At 40.2% G+C, this 17826-nt stretch overlaps 2 protein-coding genes across 2 annotated transcripts; both read left to right on the top strand.

Moving 5' to 3' along the window:
• Positions 1–1866: 1866 nt before the first annotated feature.
• LOC138873868 (uncharacterized) lies at positions 1867–2987 on the top strand. Its single transcript, XM_070152355.1, has 2 exons — positions 1867–2117; positions 2621–2987. Exons 1-2 carry the CDS (start codon positions 1867–1869, stop codon positions 2985–2987), a joined length of 618 nt encoding a protein of 205 aa, XP_070008456.1.
• A 3593-nt stretch (positions 2988–6580) lies between these two features.
• Positions 6581–6982, top strand: LOC138873864 (uncharacterized). The gene has a single exon (XM_070152350.1). It carries the CDS (start codon positions 6581–6583, stop codon positions 6980–6982), a length of 402 nt encoding a protein of 133 aa, XP_070008451.1.
• The last annotated feature ends 10844 nt before the right edge of the window (positions 6983–17826 follow it).

Below are 17826 nucleotides of genomic sequence, written 5' to 3'. Positions count from 1 at the left end.
CATCTGCAGCTAGCAGCCTTTCACCAACTAGAATATATGCAAGGCTGCCCATACTCACAGCCTTTCTACTCAAGGCGCCGGCCTTCCCACGATGATACAAAATAGTGATATCATAGTCTCTCAACAATTCTAACCATCTCCTCTGCCTCAAATTGAGATCTTTTTGTTTGAATAAATACTGTAGACTCCGATGATCTGTGAATACCTCACATGACATGCCGTAAAGGTAGTGTCTCCAAATATTCAGTGCATGAACAATGGCTGCCAATTCTAAGTCATGAACAGGATAATTCTTCTTATGGACTTTAAACTGCCGCGATGCATATGCAATTGTAGACATGTGATTTTTGACCCTCCCCAAGATTTTACATATTTTAGCATTTAAATATTTAGTTTAGGTCTAATATAATTATTTCAACTAATTTTGACTCTTTTACTTTATTTTATCACAAAAGTAAAAATTACAAAAATATTTTCTTTTATTTAGCTAATTAACATTTTATCTAGTTACTTTTAATTTATCTACTTTACATAAAATTCAAAAATACAAAAATAGTTTCACTTTGTTTTTAGGAATATTATTTTAATTTTTTGCAATAATTTTAATCTAATTCCATTTTTGTCTTTTAGTATGATATTTAAAAAATACCAAAAAATAGGCTTGTTTTAATGGTTAGTCTTATTTTAATAGTTATTTTACTTAAGTAGGATTAATTAGTAAATGAGGTAGTATTTTTAGTCTTGTTCACAGAGAAAGAATAAAATTTGGGCTCAAACAACCCATTTTTAGGCCTAATTTTTGGATCTAGCCCATAATAACCAAAGCTCAATACCCCTAAAATCCTAAACTTAGACTTAAAAGCAACCTAGCTAAAAAAAAGGATCGACATCTCTAAGAGCTGAAGACGGCGGAGGTTTTTCTGGAAAAAGAGGGACCATCATTTTTCTATCTTCTTTGGTTCCCAAAATCAGGAAAAAGACAAAACAAAAAAGAGGCCCCCTAAGTTCATGCGAGCGATCACCTTCCTCCAATTCAAAAAAAATCCAGCAGCTAACACAGAGAGAGCACACAAGAAAAAGGAAAACAGACGAGGAAAAAAAAGCCAACGATTTTTATTTCCCCAGTTCCAAGTTAGGCTTTGGTTTTTGTCGCTTTTATCAATTCCTCAAACCGAAAGGAGAAATCTCTCGATTGTGAATTACGAGACTCCAATCGGTTGGAGCAAAGTTTCCAGCTATCCTTTGGTCACACAAAAGTGGATAATGTTTATCAATCAAACGACTTCAGGACCTTGTAAAGGAAGTTTTACGGTGTGACTGCTCCAAGTTAATTTGACAGAAATGGAGTGAAAGCCGAGGAGGGTGTTCGATTTTGTGGTGTTGCTATTCGAGTTTTCCGGTCGTATTTCGCCATCGTCGCTCATTTTAACTGCTATAATTCGCCGAAGAATTAATTGAAAGTTTTGACAAGTTCATTTTTTACTCCTCCTTATTTTATTAACGGAAGATGTTTGTGGGCTAGTTTATATACTAGTATGTGATGCAATTTTCTCGTGAATTTTACTGATTTTCCATTTGTTTGGCGTGTTTGACTGAAACTCGTCTAGTTGTGAAATCAAGAAAATTTGTCGAGTGCTTAATTTTCTTTGACATGCTCTGTTTTAACACATTGCTTTGAAGAAAGAAATAAAATTATTGACATCACTGATGAAGGGAGTTCTGTAGATGCAAGGTCGTATTTGTGTTCCTAATATGGATGGGCTTCGTGAATTAATTCTTGAAGAGGCCCACAGTTCCCGATATTCTATTCATATGGGTACAACCAAAATGTATCAAAATTTGCGGCAACATTATTGGTGGAGGAGAATGAAAAAGAATATAGTTGCATATGTAGCTCGATGTCTGAATTGTCAGCAAATCAAGTATGAGCATAAAAAACCTGGTGGTTTGCTTTGGAAGTTAGAAATTTCTGAGTGGAAGTGGGAGCGTATCACTATGAATTTTGTTGTTGGACTCCCACGGACTCAGTGGAAGTTCAACGCAGTATGGGTCATTGTGGACAGGTTGACCAAGTCAGCACATTTCATTCTAGAGGAAGTTACCTATTCTTCAGAGTGGTTAGCTGAGATTTAGATCCGCAAGATTGTCCGCCTTTATGGTGTGCCCATGTCTATTATTTCAGATCGAGGTACGCAGTTTACCTTGCACTTTTGGAGGGTTGTACATCGTGAATTAGGCACACGGGTTGAGTTAAGTCCATAATTTCATCCCTAGACATACTGACAGTCCGAGCGCACTATTCAGATATTGAAGGATATGCTCCGTGCTTGTGTTATAGATTTTGAGGGTTCTTGGGATCAGTTCTTGCCACTTGCGGAGTTTGCCTATGATAACAACTACCGATCGAGCATTCAGATAGCTCCATATAAAGCATTATACAGGAGGCGATGTTGTTCGCCAGTTGGCTAGTTTGAACCGGGAGATGCTCGGTTGTTGGGTACAGATTTGGTAGAGGATGCCTTGTATAAGGCCAAGATTATTCAGGATCGGCTTTGCACAACTCAGTCTAGACAAAAAAGTTATGCTGACCATATAGTTCGTGATGTTGCATTCATGACAGGAGAAAGAGTATTGCTCCGGTTTCACCTATGAAAGGTGTAATGAGATTCGGAAAGAAGGGCAAGTTGAGCCCTAGGTATATCGGACCTTTTGAAATTCTTGAAATGGTGGGTGATGTAGCCTACATGCTTGCACTACCACCTAGTTTATCAGCAGTTCATCCGGTGTTCCATGTATCCATGCGTCGAAAATGCCATGGTGATCCGTCTTATGTATTAGACTTCAGCTCATTCCAATTGGACAAAGATTTGACTTATGAGGAGGAGCTGATAACTAGTCTAGCCCCGCCTGTCCGACAGTTGAGATCTAAGAGTTATCCTTCCATCCAGGTGCAATGGACAGGTCAACTGATTAAGGCAGCTATCTAGGAGTCCGAGTCGGACATGTGTAGTAGATATCCATACCTTTTCACCAGCTCAGGTATTTTCTAATTCCATTCAAGGATGAATATTTGTTTTAGAGGTGGAGAATGTGATGACCCAATATGTTATCCGTTCGAATCGAGCACTAGAAAGTCAAATGCCCTCTGCAAATTCCACCAGGAGCGGGGTCACAAAAGCTAGGACTATATCGGCCTAAGACAGGAGGTCGTAAACATGCTTCACTAAGGGAACTTGAAAGAGCTGATGAGCGATCGGGGAAGATACAACTTCGCCCTGGGACGTAAACAGCACCAGGGACTGCCCAAACCACCTTCCCTGGCTCGCACCATAGCATAAAGTTCACCACTACCCACAAATTCAAATGATCAATCACTCATGAACGGTATGACGAACTCAAAGAGAGTATCATCTTCGATAAGTCGGATACCCACAGTTTGGTTTTTCCTCATTATGGCTCTCTTGTCATTACTTTATGCATCTTAGACACTGATGTAAAACGTATTATGGTTGATGATGGGAGCAGCACCATGGACCAGGATACAACATATAACGCTATCATAGGTCAACCTTGGATACACACCATGAAAGTCGTCCCTTCCAGCTTATATCAAGTCATCAAATTTCCTGCCCTCTGGGGAGTATTCAGCATCCGAGGACAGAAATGCACTACTCAAGAGTGCTATCACATCATCCAATACTACATATACACCCAACAAATGAAGGCAAAGTCGAGGAGGCATAGCAATTAACGAAGTCAGGGTCGGATGGTGATGAAGGGAAAGACGTTATCAGAGAACCCGAAATCATAGAAGCCACATGATCAACCATAGAGGATCTCGACCCCGTCCAACTCGATGATAATGACCACATCAAGAAAGCTTTCATCGGCCACACGCTCCAAGAACCACGTAAATTCAGCCATTTCTTAAAAAATAACGTAGACCTGTTTGCTTTTTCCCATGCAGATATGCCGGGCATTCTGAAGGAGATAGCAACACATAAATTGAATGTTGATCCATTCCACAAGTTAGAAGAAAATTCAATGCCGCGATAAATGATGCTGTCCGTGAGGAGGTGGCAAAATTGCTTGAGAATGGCTCCATCAGAGAGTCAAAATATCCCCAATGGGTCGCCAACGTGGCCATGGTAAAGAAGAAAAAGGGAAATGGTGGATGTGCGTAGACTTCATAGATCTGAACAAATCATGCCCGAAGGACTCATTCCACTACCCCACATTGACTAGCTCATCGACGCAACGGCTGGGCACGGGCTGTTATGTTTCCTAGACGCCTATTCAGGCCACAACCAGATTCTTATAGAGGAAGAAGATCAGTAAAAAACCACTTTCATCACCCACCAGGGGACGTACTGCTACAGGGTTATACCGTTCGGATTGAAAAATACAGAGGCGACGTATCAAAGGCTAGTGACCAAAATGTTCAAGGATCAACTCGGCAGAACCATGGAAGAGTATATAGACAACATGTTGGTCAAGTCGAAAAGAAAGGAAGACCACATTGACCACTTGAGAGAAGCCTTCGACATACTCAAGAGGTACGACATGAAATTGAACCCTGAGAAATGTGCCTTCGGTGTAACCTCTTGGAAGTTCCTCGATTTCTTAGTATCGCAACAAGGCATCAAGGTCAACCCCGACCAAATCAAGGCTATAGAGGGAATACCAAAGAACTTGACCAGTAAGAAACAGGTACAAAAGCTGACGGCTGTATAACAACCCTGTCGAGGTTCATCTCACGGTCCTCTGATAGGTGCCACAAATGTTTTGGCATACTTAAAAAACACTACAGACTCCAATAGAATTCTGAGCGTGTCGACGCCTTGAAGGAAATAAAGGCATACCTGTCCTCGCCCCCGCTGCTTGCTAAGGTGGAACCCAGAGAACGTCTTCTCATCTACCTGGCCGTGTCCGATGTTGCGGTAAGTGCAGTTCTGGTAAGAGAAAATTAAGGTACGCAATCTCCAATATACTATATTAGCAAAACTTTGGTCAATGCTGAAACGAGGTACCCCCACCTCGAGAAGCTAGCCCTAGCCTTGGTCGTAGCTTCACAAAAGCTTAGACCATATTTTCAGTGCCACCCCATCTCAGTGGTCACGACCTTTCCTCTAAGGAGTATCCTGCACAAACCCGAATTGTTGGGTAGATTGGATAAATGGGCCATAGAGTTGAGCGAGAGAGATATTACCAATAAGCCGTGAACATCGATAAATTCGCAAGTACTTGCCGACTTCATCGCCGACTTTAGTGCAAAAATAATGCCCGAAGTCGAAAGGGAAGCCGTTAGTACTTCCACCAAAATGCATGACCTATGGGTTCTGTACACCGATGGCGCTTCTAACGCATCAGGATCTGGACTAGGACTCATGCTCCAGGTCAGGCGAAATAATTCACTAGTTCATACAGTGCCCTGATATGACTAACAATAAGGCCGTGATTGCAAGATTAAAATTGGCACTCAAGTACGGAGCACGAGAGCAGTCCTATGTTGCGACTCACAACTCGTTGTCAAACAAGTCACAAGGACTTTACAAATCAAGGAACGACTATAGAAATACTAGGTTGAAATATGCAAACTGTTACCCGAGTTTGATGAATGCCGGCTCGATCAAATACCTTGAGCGTAGAACATCGAAACGGACAGTCTCGCCAAACTGGCGGCGACCACTAAAAGTATAGCCAGAGAAGGGAACATGGTTACTTTCCTCCACTCATCGATCGACCAAAACGAGGTACACACTATTAACTTAACTTGGGACTGTCGTAATCATATCGTCACTTACCTGCAGGACGATGTGCTTTCAAATGACAAAAAAAAGCCAAAAAACATCAAAATCAAGCAGCCAAGTATAGCATCATCAATAACGACCTGTACAAAAGGACGTATGGCGGCCCTCTAGCAAAGTGCTTAGGACCAAACCAAACATGGCGTGTCCTAGAAGAAGTCCACGAAGGTCACTACGGGGCTCACACTAGCAATAGAGCCCTAGTCAGATGCCTCATACGGGTAGGCTACTACTGGCCCACAACGAAAAAGGAAGCCGTCAACTTCGTGAAAAAATGCGAACAATGCTAAAGATACGCCCCCAAGATCCATCAAGCAGGCAAGCCTCTTCATTCCGTCACCTTTCCTGGGCCCTTCATCAAATGAGGGATGGACATCATCGGCCCCCTCCCAGCAAGACGAGGTAATGTACAATTTCTTTTGGTTTTAATTAACTATTTTTCAAAGTGGGTGGAAGAAGGTGCATTTGTCCAAATACGCGAGCAAGAAGTGATCACCTTCATATGGAGGAATACCATATGTCGTTTCAGCCTCCCCAAAGAAATCAGTTGTGACAACGAGCCCTAATTCACTGGAAAAAAGACCGCCGAGTCCTTTGAAAAATGGCACATCAAAAGAATACTCTCCATGCCATATCATCCTACGGGCAACGGTCAGGCGGAGTCCTCCAACAAGTCAATATTGAACATCTTGAAGAAGAAGCTCGAGAACGCTAAGGGACCATGGCCGGAATTGCTGCCGGAAGTTCTATGGGCATACCACACAACACCAAAAATGAGCATAGGAGAAATTCCATACTCGCTGGTCTATAGGACTGATACAGTAATACTGGTCGAGGTCGAAGAGCCAAGTCTGAGGTGCTCATACGAGAGTGGGTCAATTAACGGCGAGAGTAGAAGACATGACCTTAATGAGGTCGAAGAACAAAGATACATGGCTTACATAAGGATGGTCGCTCAGAAACAACAGGTAGAGCGATACTACAACAAGAAAGCCAAGGTCAGACCGCTCAAAGTAGAGGACTACATACTCAAAGCCAAAACACAGGCAGACAAGGACGCACGAGAAGGAAAGCTAGGGACTAATTGGGACGACCCATACAAAATCACAGCAACATCAAGCAAAGGGTCATTCCAACTGGAAACAATGGAAGGGAAACTACTGCCAAACAACTAGAACATCGCTCACCTCAAGTACTTTAACTTCTAAGGAAAATGTTCTCCGAGCTGTACTCTTTTTCCCTCACCCGAGTTTTATCCCAATTGGGTTTTCTCAGGAAGGTTTTTAATGAGGCGACAAGGAGGACGTTTTGAGTTAAATTACATCGAAGGTGCAGATTGATATGTTCATTTCTCGACCTCTCAATACTTCTCCAAGTCGCCCAATAAATGTACTAGATAGACTGGGACTGGAATGCCTGTCTGGAAAATGTGTAAACTTCTCCAATGTATACATGTAAGCAAAATATACAAAATACATGATGTTGCCTCTTTACCAAGTTTGACTCCGCACCAACCAATGCACTCGCATTCGACCTTGCTCGAATTAATTAAAGCAACATTCGACCTTGCTCGAATTAACTCACATTTGACCTTGCTCGAATTAATTAAAGTGATATTCGACCTCGCTCGAATTAACTCACATTCAACCTTGCTCGAATTACTTAAAGTGACATTTGACCTCGCTCAAATTAACTTACATTCGACCTTGCTTGAATTAATTAAAGTGACATTCGACTTCGCTCGAATTAACTCAAATTTGACCTCGCTCGAATTAACTCACATTCGACCTTGCTCGAATTAACTCACATTCGGCCTTACTCGAAATAATTAAAGTGATATTTGACCTTGCTCGAAATAATTAAAGTGATAATTCGACCTCGCTCAAATCAACTTATATTCGACCTCGTTCGAATTAGTAAGAGAATTATATTTGACCACACTCGAATTCAACTCATACTCAACATGACTTGAGTTTGATTTACAAGTTAACTTCATTTAAGTTAATTATGATGACATGGGACTTCACCTAGATTCAACCAAAGGTATACTCGACCATGTTCGAGATAGCACATGACGACACAATTCTACTAAAGCGATCATTTGAAGAACAATTCGAAGAAAAATAAAAGACCTAATAACGTACAACAAAGGGTTATAATCATTCCATTGCAATGTCTTACAAAGGGCCAGAAAGACACCCACACAAAAAAAAAGAGAAAAAGAAGAGAACAAAAAAAAAACTAAGAACAAAGTACTACTCTACGCCATACCCACCTTCACCGATATCGCCTTCACCACCCAACCCAGCAATGCCATCTCCACCATCGCCTTGAGGATATTCATATTCCTACCAGACATCCGACTCAAGCTCGTCCAATTATTCCTCCCCTTCATCGTCATCGGCCCCTGGAGTAGCTGGGTCATAACCACAAGCAATCCTAGCCGCTCGAGCCTTGATACGAGCATCTTCAAAATTGGCCTCGGGACCCTTCCCCACTATCATCAAATTCCTGAGGATGTCCAGTTGAGCCTCGACGTGGATCCACATATCGTACAGGTGCCGCTGAATGTCAGGGAAAGCAGAAGTATGAGAGGAGGACGATCGAGCCAGTAGATGCGCCTTCTCCGCCTCGAGAGCATCAACTTGTTTGCTAAGGCTTGAAATCTCCCTCTCTAGCTTACCAATTCACTCATCGAGCTGTGCCTCCCTGAACACGGCCATTTCCGCTTCACTCATCCGTTCAGACCTAAAGACGCGGATAATCTCCTCCAATGCCGCCACCCTTGCCAAAGCCATCGTCCTGGCCTCCTCGGTACTCTCCAGCTCCACCATTTTCCCAGTCAACTCGCCACTCAGGTCATTGGCTCTAATCGGACTCTGCTCGAGCTCAGCCCGTAAGGATGCTACATGAGATTGGAGATCAATGCACTCAGCCGCAACCCCCTTGCTCACCTCGAGCTCATATCCTTAGCCCTGAGCGCTCCCTCAAGATCGCTACATCTACCGATGACTCTCATGAGCTCATCATCCTTCTCTTTCAGCTCGTCCCTAAGAGATTGGAAATTACCTTCCGTGCCGAATCGGCGGCATAACTCATGGTGCTTGGCACGATACTCTTTGTACCTGGATTCCATCCAATTGAACAAAGCCCTCTTCTTCTCTTCTCGGTGGGCGGATTCAATTTCCAAAATGAGTCTGATGAACAAAGAAAAGAGAGAGCAAAAAGTAGTCAATAGAAACAAATGATGAGAAAGAAAGGAGAAAAAGGTACAAAAACTCGAAAGGTAAGAAACCTACCCTCAGGCCATTCCAGATATGCCTTATAATAGGTCAACATCCTTGAATGTCTATAAGTTCCTGTTCTCGGTGCCGGTTCAAAGGGGGAGCAAAAAAGGAACTACACTTTCAGTGTTCATCAACAGGTTGCAATCCAAAGGAATGACGATAGCACGAGCAGATCCCTCCGTTCTCACCTCTACCCGAGTCAACCCCTCATCAAACATCCGTATCTCTTCATGGTTGATGTCGGAACCGGACTCGTCACCATCCACGACCATATTTTTCCCCCTCTCTTCGGTAGATAAAGGTACACCGGCCCGCTCCAACGTCGGTGGATCACTCATCGGAATGACTTCAGCTGCCCCTGATTGCCTCATTCTCTCCACGACGACCCCTAGAAAAGAAGCAATCTCCACATTTGAAGGAGGCGCAGTTTCTGCGTCCAAAGCCATGCCACCCTCTGGTTCGGCCGTGGTCAGCTCGCGATCACCCTCTGTTGGTCCTTCGTTCTCTGTGTCTTTGACGCCAACCTCTATTCTCCGCCTTTTTAGCGGAGCCTCTTCCTCCCCTCCCTGCGATGACTCATCTTAGGGCTGCTTATCAGGCAGATTAGGCGATTATTTACTCTTAACGGTTCAACTTATCGGTTTTTAGCTTTTAAATGTATTAATCCGCTAGCCACCCAACAAGATATCGGGCAGATTGGTATCGGTTTAGCTATTATCGGACGGTGATCAGTTTAGATTGTGCCTTTTTAATTAGTAAATCTTATAATAAATCGAAGTAAAAATATAAGACACAGAAAGATAATATTTCATATCTGCACGAGTTCCAACAACAACATATTTGAGACACCTTTCTTCAATATATGAAACTCGTTCCAGTGAACAAGCTTGTTGGGTAAAAGTTAAAAGTGCCATATATACAAGTTGGGAGTAATAATTAAAAACATGTTTGGACACACCTCTGCCCAGATAACTAACTAACCCACTACTTAGAAGAAACAACATCCAAGAATAAATAAAGCAGCAGCTAGGTGTCCCACTCAAACTAAAAAGATAATAATAAAGTTAAAGGGAAAGCTAGGTGTCCCACTCAAACTAAAAAGATAAAACATGATATCATTCAGAAGAAGGAAATTGAATGGCTCTACAATATCGATAAAAATAAATTTTATATTCTTAACGAGTTAACGGATTATCCGTTAAGAAAATTGAATAATCCGCCCCAAAGCGATAAACCATTAATAAAAAAAATTCAATCTGTTCCCCGTCCATTAAATCGTTAACCCGATACTAATAAGCCATTAAGTTTCAGTTTCGATTCGGTTTTGAACACCCCTAACTCATCCACTAAATGCAATACTGAAGAAGAAGCCAGAGTCTCCGCTGGTAGGGTAGCAACTTGACGGGTAGGTCTACACGAGGCTGGGGTCCGAGAAGGAACAACAATCTGAATAGACTCGCCTTCAGTCGCAGCAAGTAGAGGCCCAGTCGAGGCACCTAACTAACGAAAAGCAGGAGTAGGAGCCCTCGCCCTCCTCGGAGCCCTCCGACCTATCAATAAAGAAAGACAAGTAAAAAAGAAGAGAAGACGGTATGATGGTTGAAGAAACTAAGATCGAAACGAGATGACTCACCGGTCGAAGAAGACTTGCGTCCAAGCTTCTTATTGAATTGTGGTCACTCATGGATCCCCACCGTGTGGGGTAAAATTTGACTCACCCAGTCGCGAATATCGGCGACCAACGAAGGAGGAGATTTCTCGGCTGCATATAAAGAAAAAGAAAAGGGGAAGATCGATTAAATCACCAAAGAGAAACAACAAATAGCCGGTTCGCAAAAACACTTACGAGCAAAGTTCTACTTCTCAGGAAATCCGTTAGGGTTCGACACCACATGCTCTGTCTTGACGTAAAAGAAGTTAACCTAAAAATGACGATTTATTTTATCGTACATCTTCACCACCAGTCCCTTGGTCCCTCGATAGCAGAGGTATATCATCATACCTCTGTGAAAACTTGGGGCGAAGAGATGAAGCAGATGATGGAGAGAGATACCACGGTTGGCTAGATCCGCATACTTTATAAGCATAAGGAAAAGCTTATAGATGTACGGGGAGAGCTGGGCCGGACAAATGCCATAATTGAGACAGAAGTCCTCCACCAAGGAAGGAAGAAGGAGAGTATAGCTGATGATGAATGGATACGCGTAGAACGCGCAGTATCCAGGGTGATGAATTTGTACCACATCGTTACTAGACGGGATGAGGTCGATATGGTCTGGGATTCGCCATTCAGCCCTAAATTCAACAAGGGCCGCCGTATCCATCTCAGAGGTAACAAGCTCAGGATCATCTTCAGGCCACTTTGAGAAGTCTAACCTGGCCCTTTCTGAGCGTGGAATTATCTCATACACAGTAGGGAACCACTTATCTTCCGCAACCATGGCTTCTCCTTCATCGTGAGAAGGTGTGTCCATCGTCAATGGAAACAAATCAGAAGCTCCCTCAAAGTTAGAAGATGCACTAGCCATATTTGTCACAAAAAATGGGAAGATATTGCAGATACGAAAGGGGTGACAATGGCAGAAAGCGCTAAAATGGAGAGAAATAAAGATGCAAGAACTCTAAGGAGAAGAAGAGAAGGCTTGAAAATTTAGATACTTAGAAGTGCAACAAATCAAATGGGGGTTCCCATCCCTATTTATAAGAATACTGGCACCCTGATCAAGAAAACCAAGCGCCACTACATTGATTTCAAAATGGAAGAGGTGCGGGAGATGACGTAACATATCAGGAACATGCGCCATAATGACGCATGATGAAATGGTGTCGTCTCAAACTAATGTAACTGTCAGATGTGGCTCTTGAAGAACCACGTCGTCACCCCATCATAAAAATGTTGCCACTCGACCGCCATGCCTAGATTTCTCAAGTTGCAAATGGTGAAGTCTTCCCACTGAGCTCGTCCAAAAAACAACCTCGGCAGGCGAAGGGACTAACTGTATGGATCGAAATCTGACCAAGGGAATCTTGCTCAAAGATAGATTACTAAGAGACGATTAGGCCGAGGTCGTACTCGAGATGGAGGGAACCTATTGTCGAGCTGAGTAACTATGGCCGATGTCGAATACTCAGGTCGGCCATAACGGCTAGTTTTGTAGCAACATATTTTAGGAGAATATTCTCTGCACTTATACTTTATGTTAGGTAAGGGATATATCCCATATAAGTAGAAAGGTAGAGAGAAGAAAAGGGGAATGTAATATTCTATATGATAAAAACTCTCATGAAAAGTTGACTCTCAAGTATTGCATTTCCATAAAGATTCGATTTGCTGTTTATCCCATATTTTCTCGCATCATATCCGAGAAAGCTCTCTATATTCCCACGTTCATTTGTCTTACATCATTGTCAGAGAGAATAATCATCCACCACATTCAATATTTGGGTGAATCATTCTCCCTATTTACATTTACTGCCATTTAATGTATTTATTGCCTATAATTATTCCCATCTCATTCATAGCAGTGTCATTTAATATTCATCACATTAAATAGGCTTCAACGCAATCCCACGTTATTTGTATGAACACGTTTCAGATCTAGAATTTATTATGTTTAACTAGGATTTACCCATTATCCTCTTATTTAATTACTTTAACAAAATGATTCATACTTTTTGGTCAAACAGAACTTTGATATATATATATATATATATATATATATATATATATATATATATATATATATATATTGTTATGATAAATATCACATTATGGTGGATGTCTACTCTTCTTCCATGATTTTCATCTCAAATGCTTAATGACATATTTTGTATACTCAATGACATATTCCATGACATATTTTCTTCACTTTTTATGCCTATATAAAGGTCTTGTAATAGATAAAAAAAATATACACAATTGAAGAAGAAAATCTCTTCCTTTTCTCTATCTTTATTTTTGTTCATGTTTTACTAAATTGCTTTTATTTCTTGTTCATGTTTTACTAAATTGCTTTTATTTTATAACACGTTATCAGCACGAAGTCTCTAACCTCAAGGTTGAACTCCACTTCTTACGAGGTATATCTCTATGATTTACTATCAAAATTATCAAGCCTAATAATTCTTTAGTTTGTTTTTTCCAGATATACATATGAGTATATTCCGCCAAATGAATACTGGTTCCTTTATTTTTTTTCTTGTGATGTTTCATCATAATATAAAGTTGAACATCATTTTTTTATTCATGAATATAATACTGACAAAGATCGATGAACAGAAGTGTAAATCTTTTGAAAAATAGAAATAATCCTTCTAACACAATGGAAAACAGAAATAATTATGAATCTCATGACGTTATAGTAAATATTCCTAGTAATAATCTCATAGCTAAGAGGAGTTAATAAAAATTTATTATCCAGTACATTGGGAACAATAGACGTATAGACGAATATACCATTATCATTCATTTTGGATTGGTATTTTTCACCTAAATATCATACAGAATCAGAAGAGTTTAGTGTAATCGTTTCTTTACGCTATTATCCTAATAATTTCTAATTATTTATCTTCTTTGATAGTCTTCACTATGTCAAACTTGTCAAAGCTTGAGTTTGTGGCTCTTGATATTTCTGGAAAGAACTATCTATCATGGGTTCTCGATGCTGAGATTCACTTAGCTGCTAAAGGTCTTGGTAACACCATTACTCATGGTAATGAGGCATCAAGCCAGGACAAAGCGAAGGCCATGATTTTCCTTCGTCATCATTTGGATGAAGGTTTGAAGGTTGAATATTTAACAGTGAAAGATCCACTTGAATTGTGGACTGGCCTGAAGGAAATGTATGATCACCTTAAGGCTACAGTATTGCCAAGGGCTCGATATAAGTGGATGCACTTACGGTTGCAAGATTTTAAGACCGTAAGTGAGTATAACTCTACTCTATTTCGAATTACTTCCCAATTGAAATTATGTGGGGAAGTTATGAATGATGAGGATTTACTGGAAAAGACTCTTACGACTTTTCATGCCTCAAATATGGTATTACAGCAGCAATACCGTGAAAAGGGTTTTAAAAAGTATTCTGAATTGATCTCATGCCTTCTGGTGGCTGAGCAACATAATACCCTTTTGCTGAAAAATCATGAAGCCCGTCCTACAGGGTCAGCTCCGCTTCCTGAAGCGAATATGACAGCTAGACGTGATAAGTCTAGAAAAAGACAGAATAATATTCATGGCCATATGAACGTACGTGGGCATGACAATGGTAAGAGACGATATAAAAGTCGTCATCGTGGTGGTCATGGCAAACAAGAAAATAATATGAGTTCTCAAAACAATCCTTCACGAGGCAAAAGCGGTAACTGCCACCGCTGTGGCATGAAAGGTCATTGGAAAATTGAATGCCGTGCACCTGAGCATTTTGTCAGGCTTTATCAAAACTCCTTTACAAGAAAGGCAAATAATATTGGAGCATCTTCTGTTAATGCTCCAGTAGAGTCACATTTGACCTTTAAAAATGATTTTGAGGTAGGGCCTTCAAACAAAAATGATGACAATGCCGAGACAAATCTTGATTTGAATGATGATGATTTTCAAGGCCTTGATGATATTACTCATTTGGAAGTTGAAGACTTCTTTGGAGATCAAAACTAATGTTTGATCATTTTATTGGGGAATGCAATTATGTTGTTATTTTTATTTTCGGTGTTTTTGTCTCGTCTGAAGTTGTTTTTATTTTAAAGTAGTACTTAAGTTGTCTTATGTTGTCGTTGGTGATGTTAGTTGTTTCTGTATTTCTCATGATGTATTTTTTTATGAAGAAATTAAAATTCCCCAGTCTTCAATTGGATCCAAGATGAGTAATGAAGATTTATGTCTTTTGGATAGTGCTACAACTCATACAATATTAAGAGAAAAGAATTTTTTTCTTATTTGGTTATGAAAAAGGCCTATGTTAATACAATATCCGGTAGTACAAAGTTGATTGAGGGCTCTAGAAGAGTGGCCTTATTATTACCCGGAGGAACGATATTAACTATTGATAATACATTGTATTGTAGTAAGTCTCAAAGAAACTTGTTGAGTTTCAAAGCTATTCGCCAAAATGGCTACCATGTTGAGACATCAAACGAAGGAAAGGTTGAATACCTTTACTACAATAAAAGAGGGTAAACGATATGTGCACGAAAAATTGCCCGCATTTTCTTCTGGATTGTACCACACAAACATTGGTGTGGTTGAATCACATGCCATAGTAAACAAAAGGTTTACTACTTCTAATGATTTTATCATTTGGCACGACCGGTTGGGCCATCCCAGTTCTAACATGATGCGCAGAATAATAGAGAATTCAAATGGGCACACATTGAAGAACAAGAAGATTCTTCAATTTAAGGAATTCTCATGTGCTGCTTGTTCTCAAGAAAAAATGGTTATTAAACCAACATCAGCTAAAGTTGGGATTGAATCCCCTGCATTTCTGGAACGTATACACGGTGATATATGTGGGCCTATACACCCTCCATGTGGACCATTCAAGTATTTTATGGTCTTGATAGACGCATCTACAAGATGGTCACATTTGTGCTTATTGTCAACTCGTAATATGGCATTTGCGAGATTGTTGGCCCAAATAATAAGGTTAAGAGCACAATTTCCAGATTATGCAATTAAGACAATTCGTTTTGATAATGCTGGTGAATTTACATCTCAAGCCTTTATTGACTATTGTATGGCCATTGGAATAAAAGTTGAGCATCCGGTTGTTCATGTTCATACTCAAAATAGTATAGCAAAATCATTGATTAAGCACCTCCAACTAATAGCTAGACCATTGCTAATGAGGACAAAACTTCCCCTTTCAGTATGGGGACATGCTATTTTGCATGCATCAGCACTTGTGCGCATAAGGCCAACCAGTTATCATAAAGTCTCCCCATTACAATTGGCTTTTGGTCAGGAGCTAAATATTTCCCATCTAAGAATTTTTGTATGTGCAGTATATGTTTCAATTACTCCACCAAAACGCACAAAGATGGGTCCCCAAAGAAGGTTGGGAGTATATGTTGGTTATGAATCTCCTTCTATTATTAAATATTTGGAGCCTATGACATGAGATTTATTTACAACCAGATTTGTTGATTGTCATTTTGATGAATAAGGTTTTCTAACATTAGGGGGAGAAAATAAACAGCTAGAAAAAGAGATAGATTGGAACGTATTATCTCTATCTCATTTAGATCCTCGCACAAATCAATGTGAATAAGAAGTTCAAAAGATCATTTATATGCAAAACATTGCAAATCAATTGCCAGATGCATTTACTAACATTCCACAGGTTACTAAATCGTATATTCCAGCTGTAAATGCTCCAATTCGAGTTGATGTCCCAAATGGACAGTATGATGATGCAAATGAGTCTAGGCCACGCCTTAAACGTGGTAGATCAATTGGTTCCAAGGATAAGAATCCCTGAAAAAGGAAAGGAGCAAATGATCAAGTTGATCATAACATAGCAATTGATAAGACCTCACAGGAGGTTCTAGTAACTGGAAATGATAAAAATGAAGAGATATCAATAAGTTATGTCTCTACGGGAAAAAGGTGGAACCGAAATAACGTTATTGTTAACAGCAATTTTGCATATAATGTTGCAGTTGAAATAATGCAACAAGATGAGGATCTTGAGCCAAAATCTATCGATGAATGTAGACAGAAAAATGATTGGCCAAAATGGAAAAACGCAATTCAAACGGAATTGGCTTCACTCGAAAAACATGAAGTTTTTGGACCAATAGTCTGAACGCCTGAAGGTGTCAAGTCAGTGGGTTACAAATGAGTTTTTGTGCGAAAACGAAATGAGAAAGGTGAAGTCGTAAGATATAAAGCACGAACTGTGGCACAAAGATTTTCACAAAGTCCTATCATTGATTATATGAAGACATATTCTCTGGTGGTAGATGCAATTACCTTCAGGTATCTAATAAATCTGGCAGTCCATGAAAAACTTGATATGCGGTTGATGGCTGTTGTCACAGCCTACTTATATGGCTCACTGGACAATGAAATTTTTATGAAAATCCCTGAAGGATTTAAAGTTCCTGAAGCACATAAAAGTTTAAGAGAAACTTGTTCAATAAAGCTTCAGAAATCCTTATACGTATTGAAACAATCAGGGAGGATGTGGTACAATCGCCTTAGCGAGTATTTGCTAAATGAAGGGTACAAAAATGACCCTATTTGCCCTTGTGTCTTTAGTAAGAGGTCTGGATCTGAATTTGTCATCATAGTTGTGTATGTTGATGACTTGAATATTATTGGCACTTCGAAAGAGCTTCCAAAGGCTGTAGAGTGTTTGAAGAAAGAATTTGAAATGAAAGATCTTGGTAAGACAAAATTTTGTCTTGGCCTCCAAATTGAGCATGTACCAAATGGAATTTTTATCCATCAATCAACATACACTGAAAAGGTTTTAAAGTGATTTTATATGGATAATGCACATCCATTGAGTACTGCAATGGTTGTGAGATCGCTTGACATAAATAAAGATCCATTTCGACCTCAAGAAAATGATGAAGAGCTCGTTGGTGATAAAACTCCATATCTTAGTACAATTGGGGCACTAATGTATTTTGCCAATAATGCTTGACCAGATATTGCTTTTGTAGTGAGCTTATTAGCAAGATTCAGCTCCTCTCCAACAAAAAGACATTGGAATGGTGTTAACCAT

Source organism: Nicotiana sylvestris, chromosome 1 (assembly GCF_000393655.2).
Source record: "Nicotiana sylvestris chromosome 1, ASM39365v2, whole genome shotgun sequence".
Classification (NCBI taxonomy): Eukaryota; Viridiplantae; Streptophyta; class Magnoliopsida; order Solanales; family Solanaceae; genus Nicotiana; species Nicotiana sylvestris.
Note: the sequence above shows the minus strand (reverse complement) of the source record. Positions and strands in the feature narration are given on the sequence as shown.

What these genes read in the sequence shown, in the direction of transcription:
- LOC138873864 (XM_070152350.1), top strand. Translation starts at nt 6,581, where the DNA reads ATGAGCATAGGAGAAATTCCATACTCGCTGGTCTATAGGACTGATACA.
- LOC138873868 (XM_070152355.1), top strand. Translation starts at nt 1,867, where the DNA reads ATGAAAAAGAATATAGTTGCATATGTAGCTCGATGTCTGAATTGTCAG. An exon ending in GTTACCTATTCTTCAGAGTG is followed by an intron (nt 2,118 to 2,620) that starts GTTAGCTGAGAT and finishes CATTCATGACAG; the next exon opens with GAGAAAGAGTATTGCTCCGG.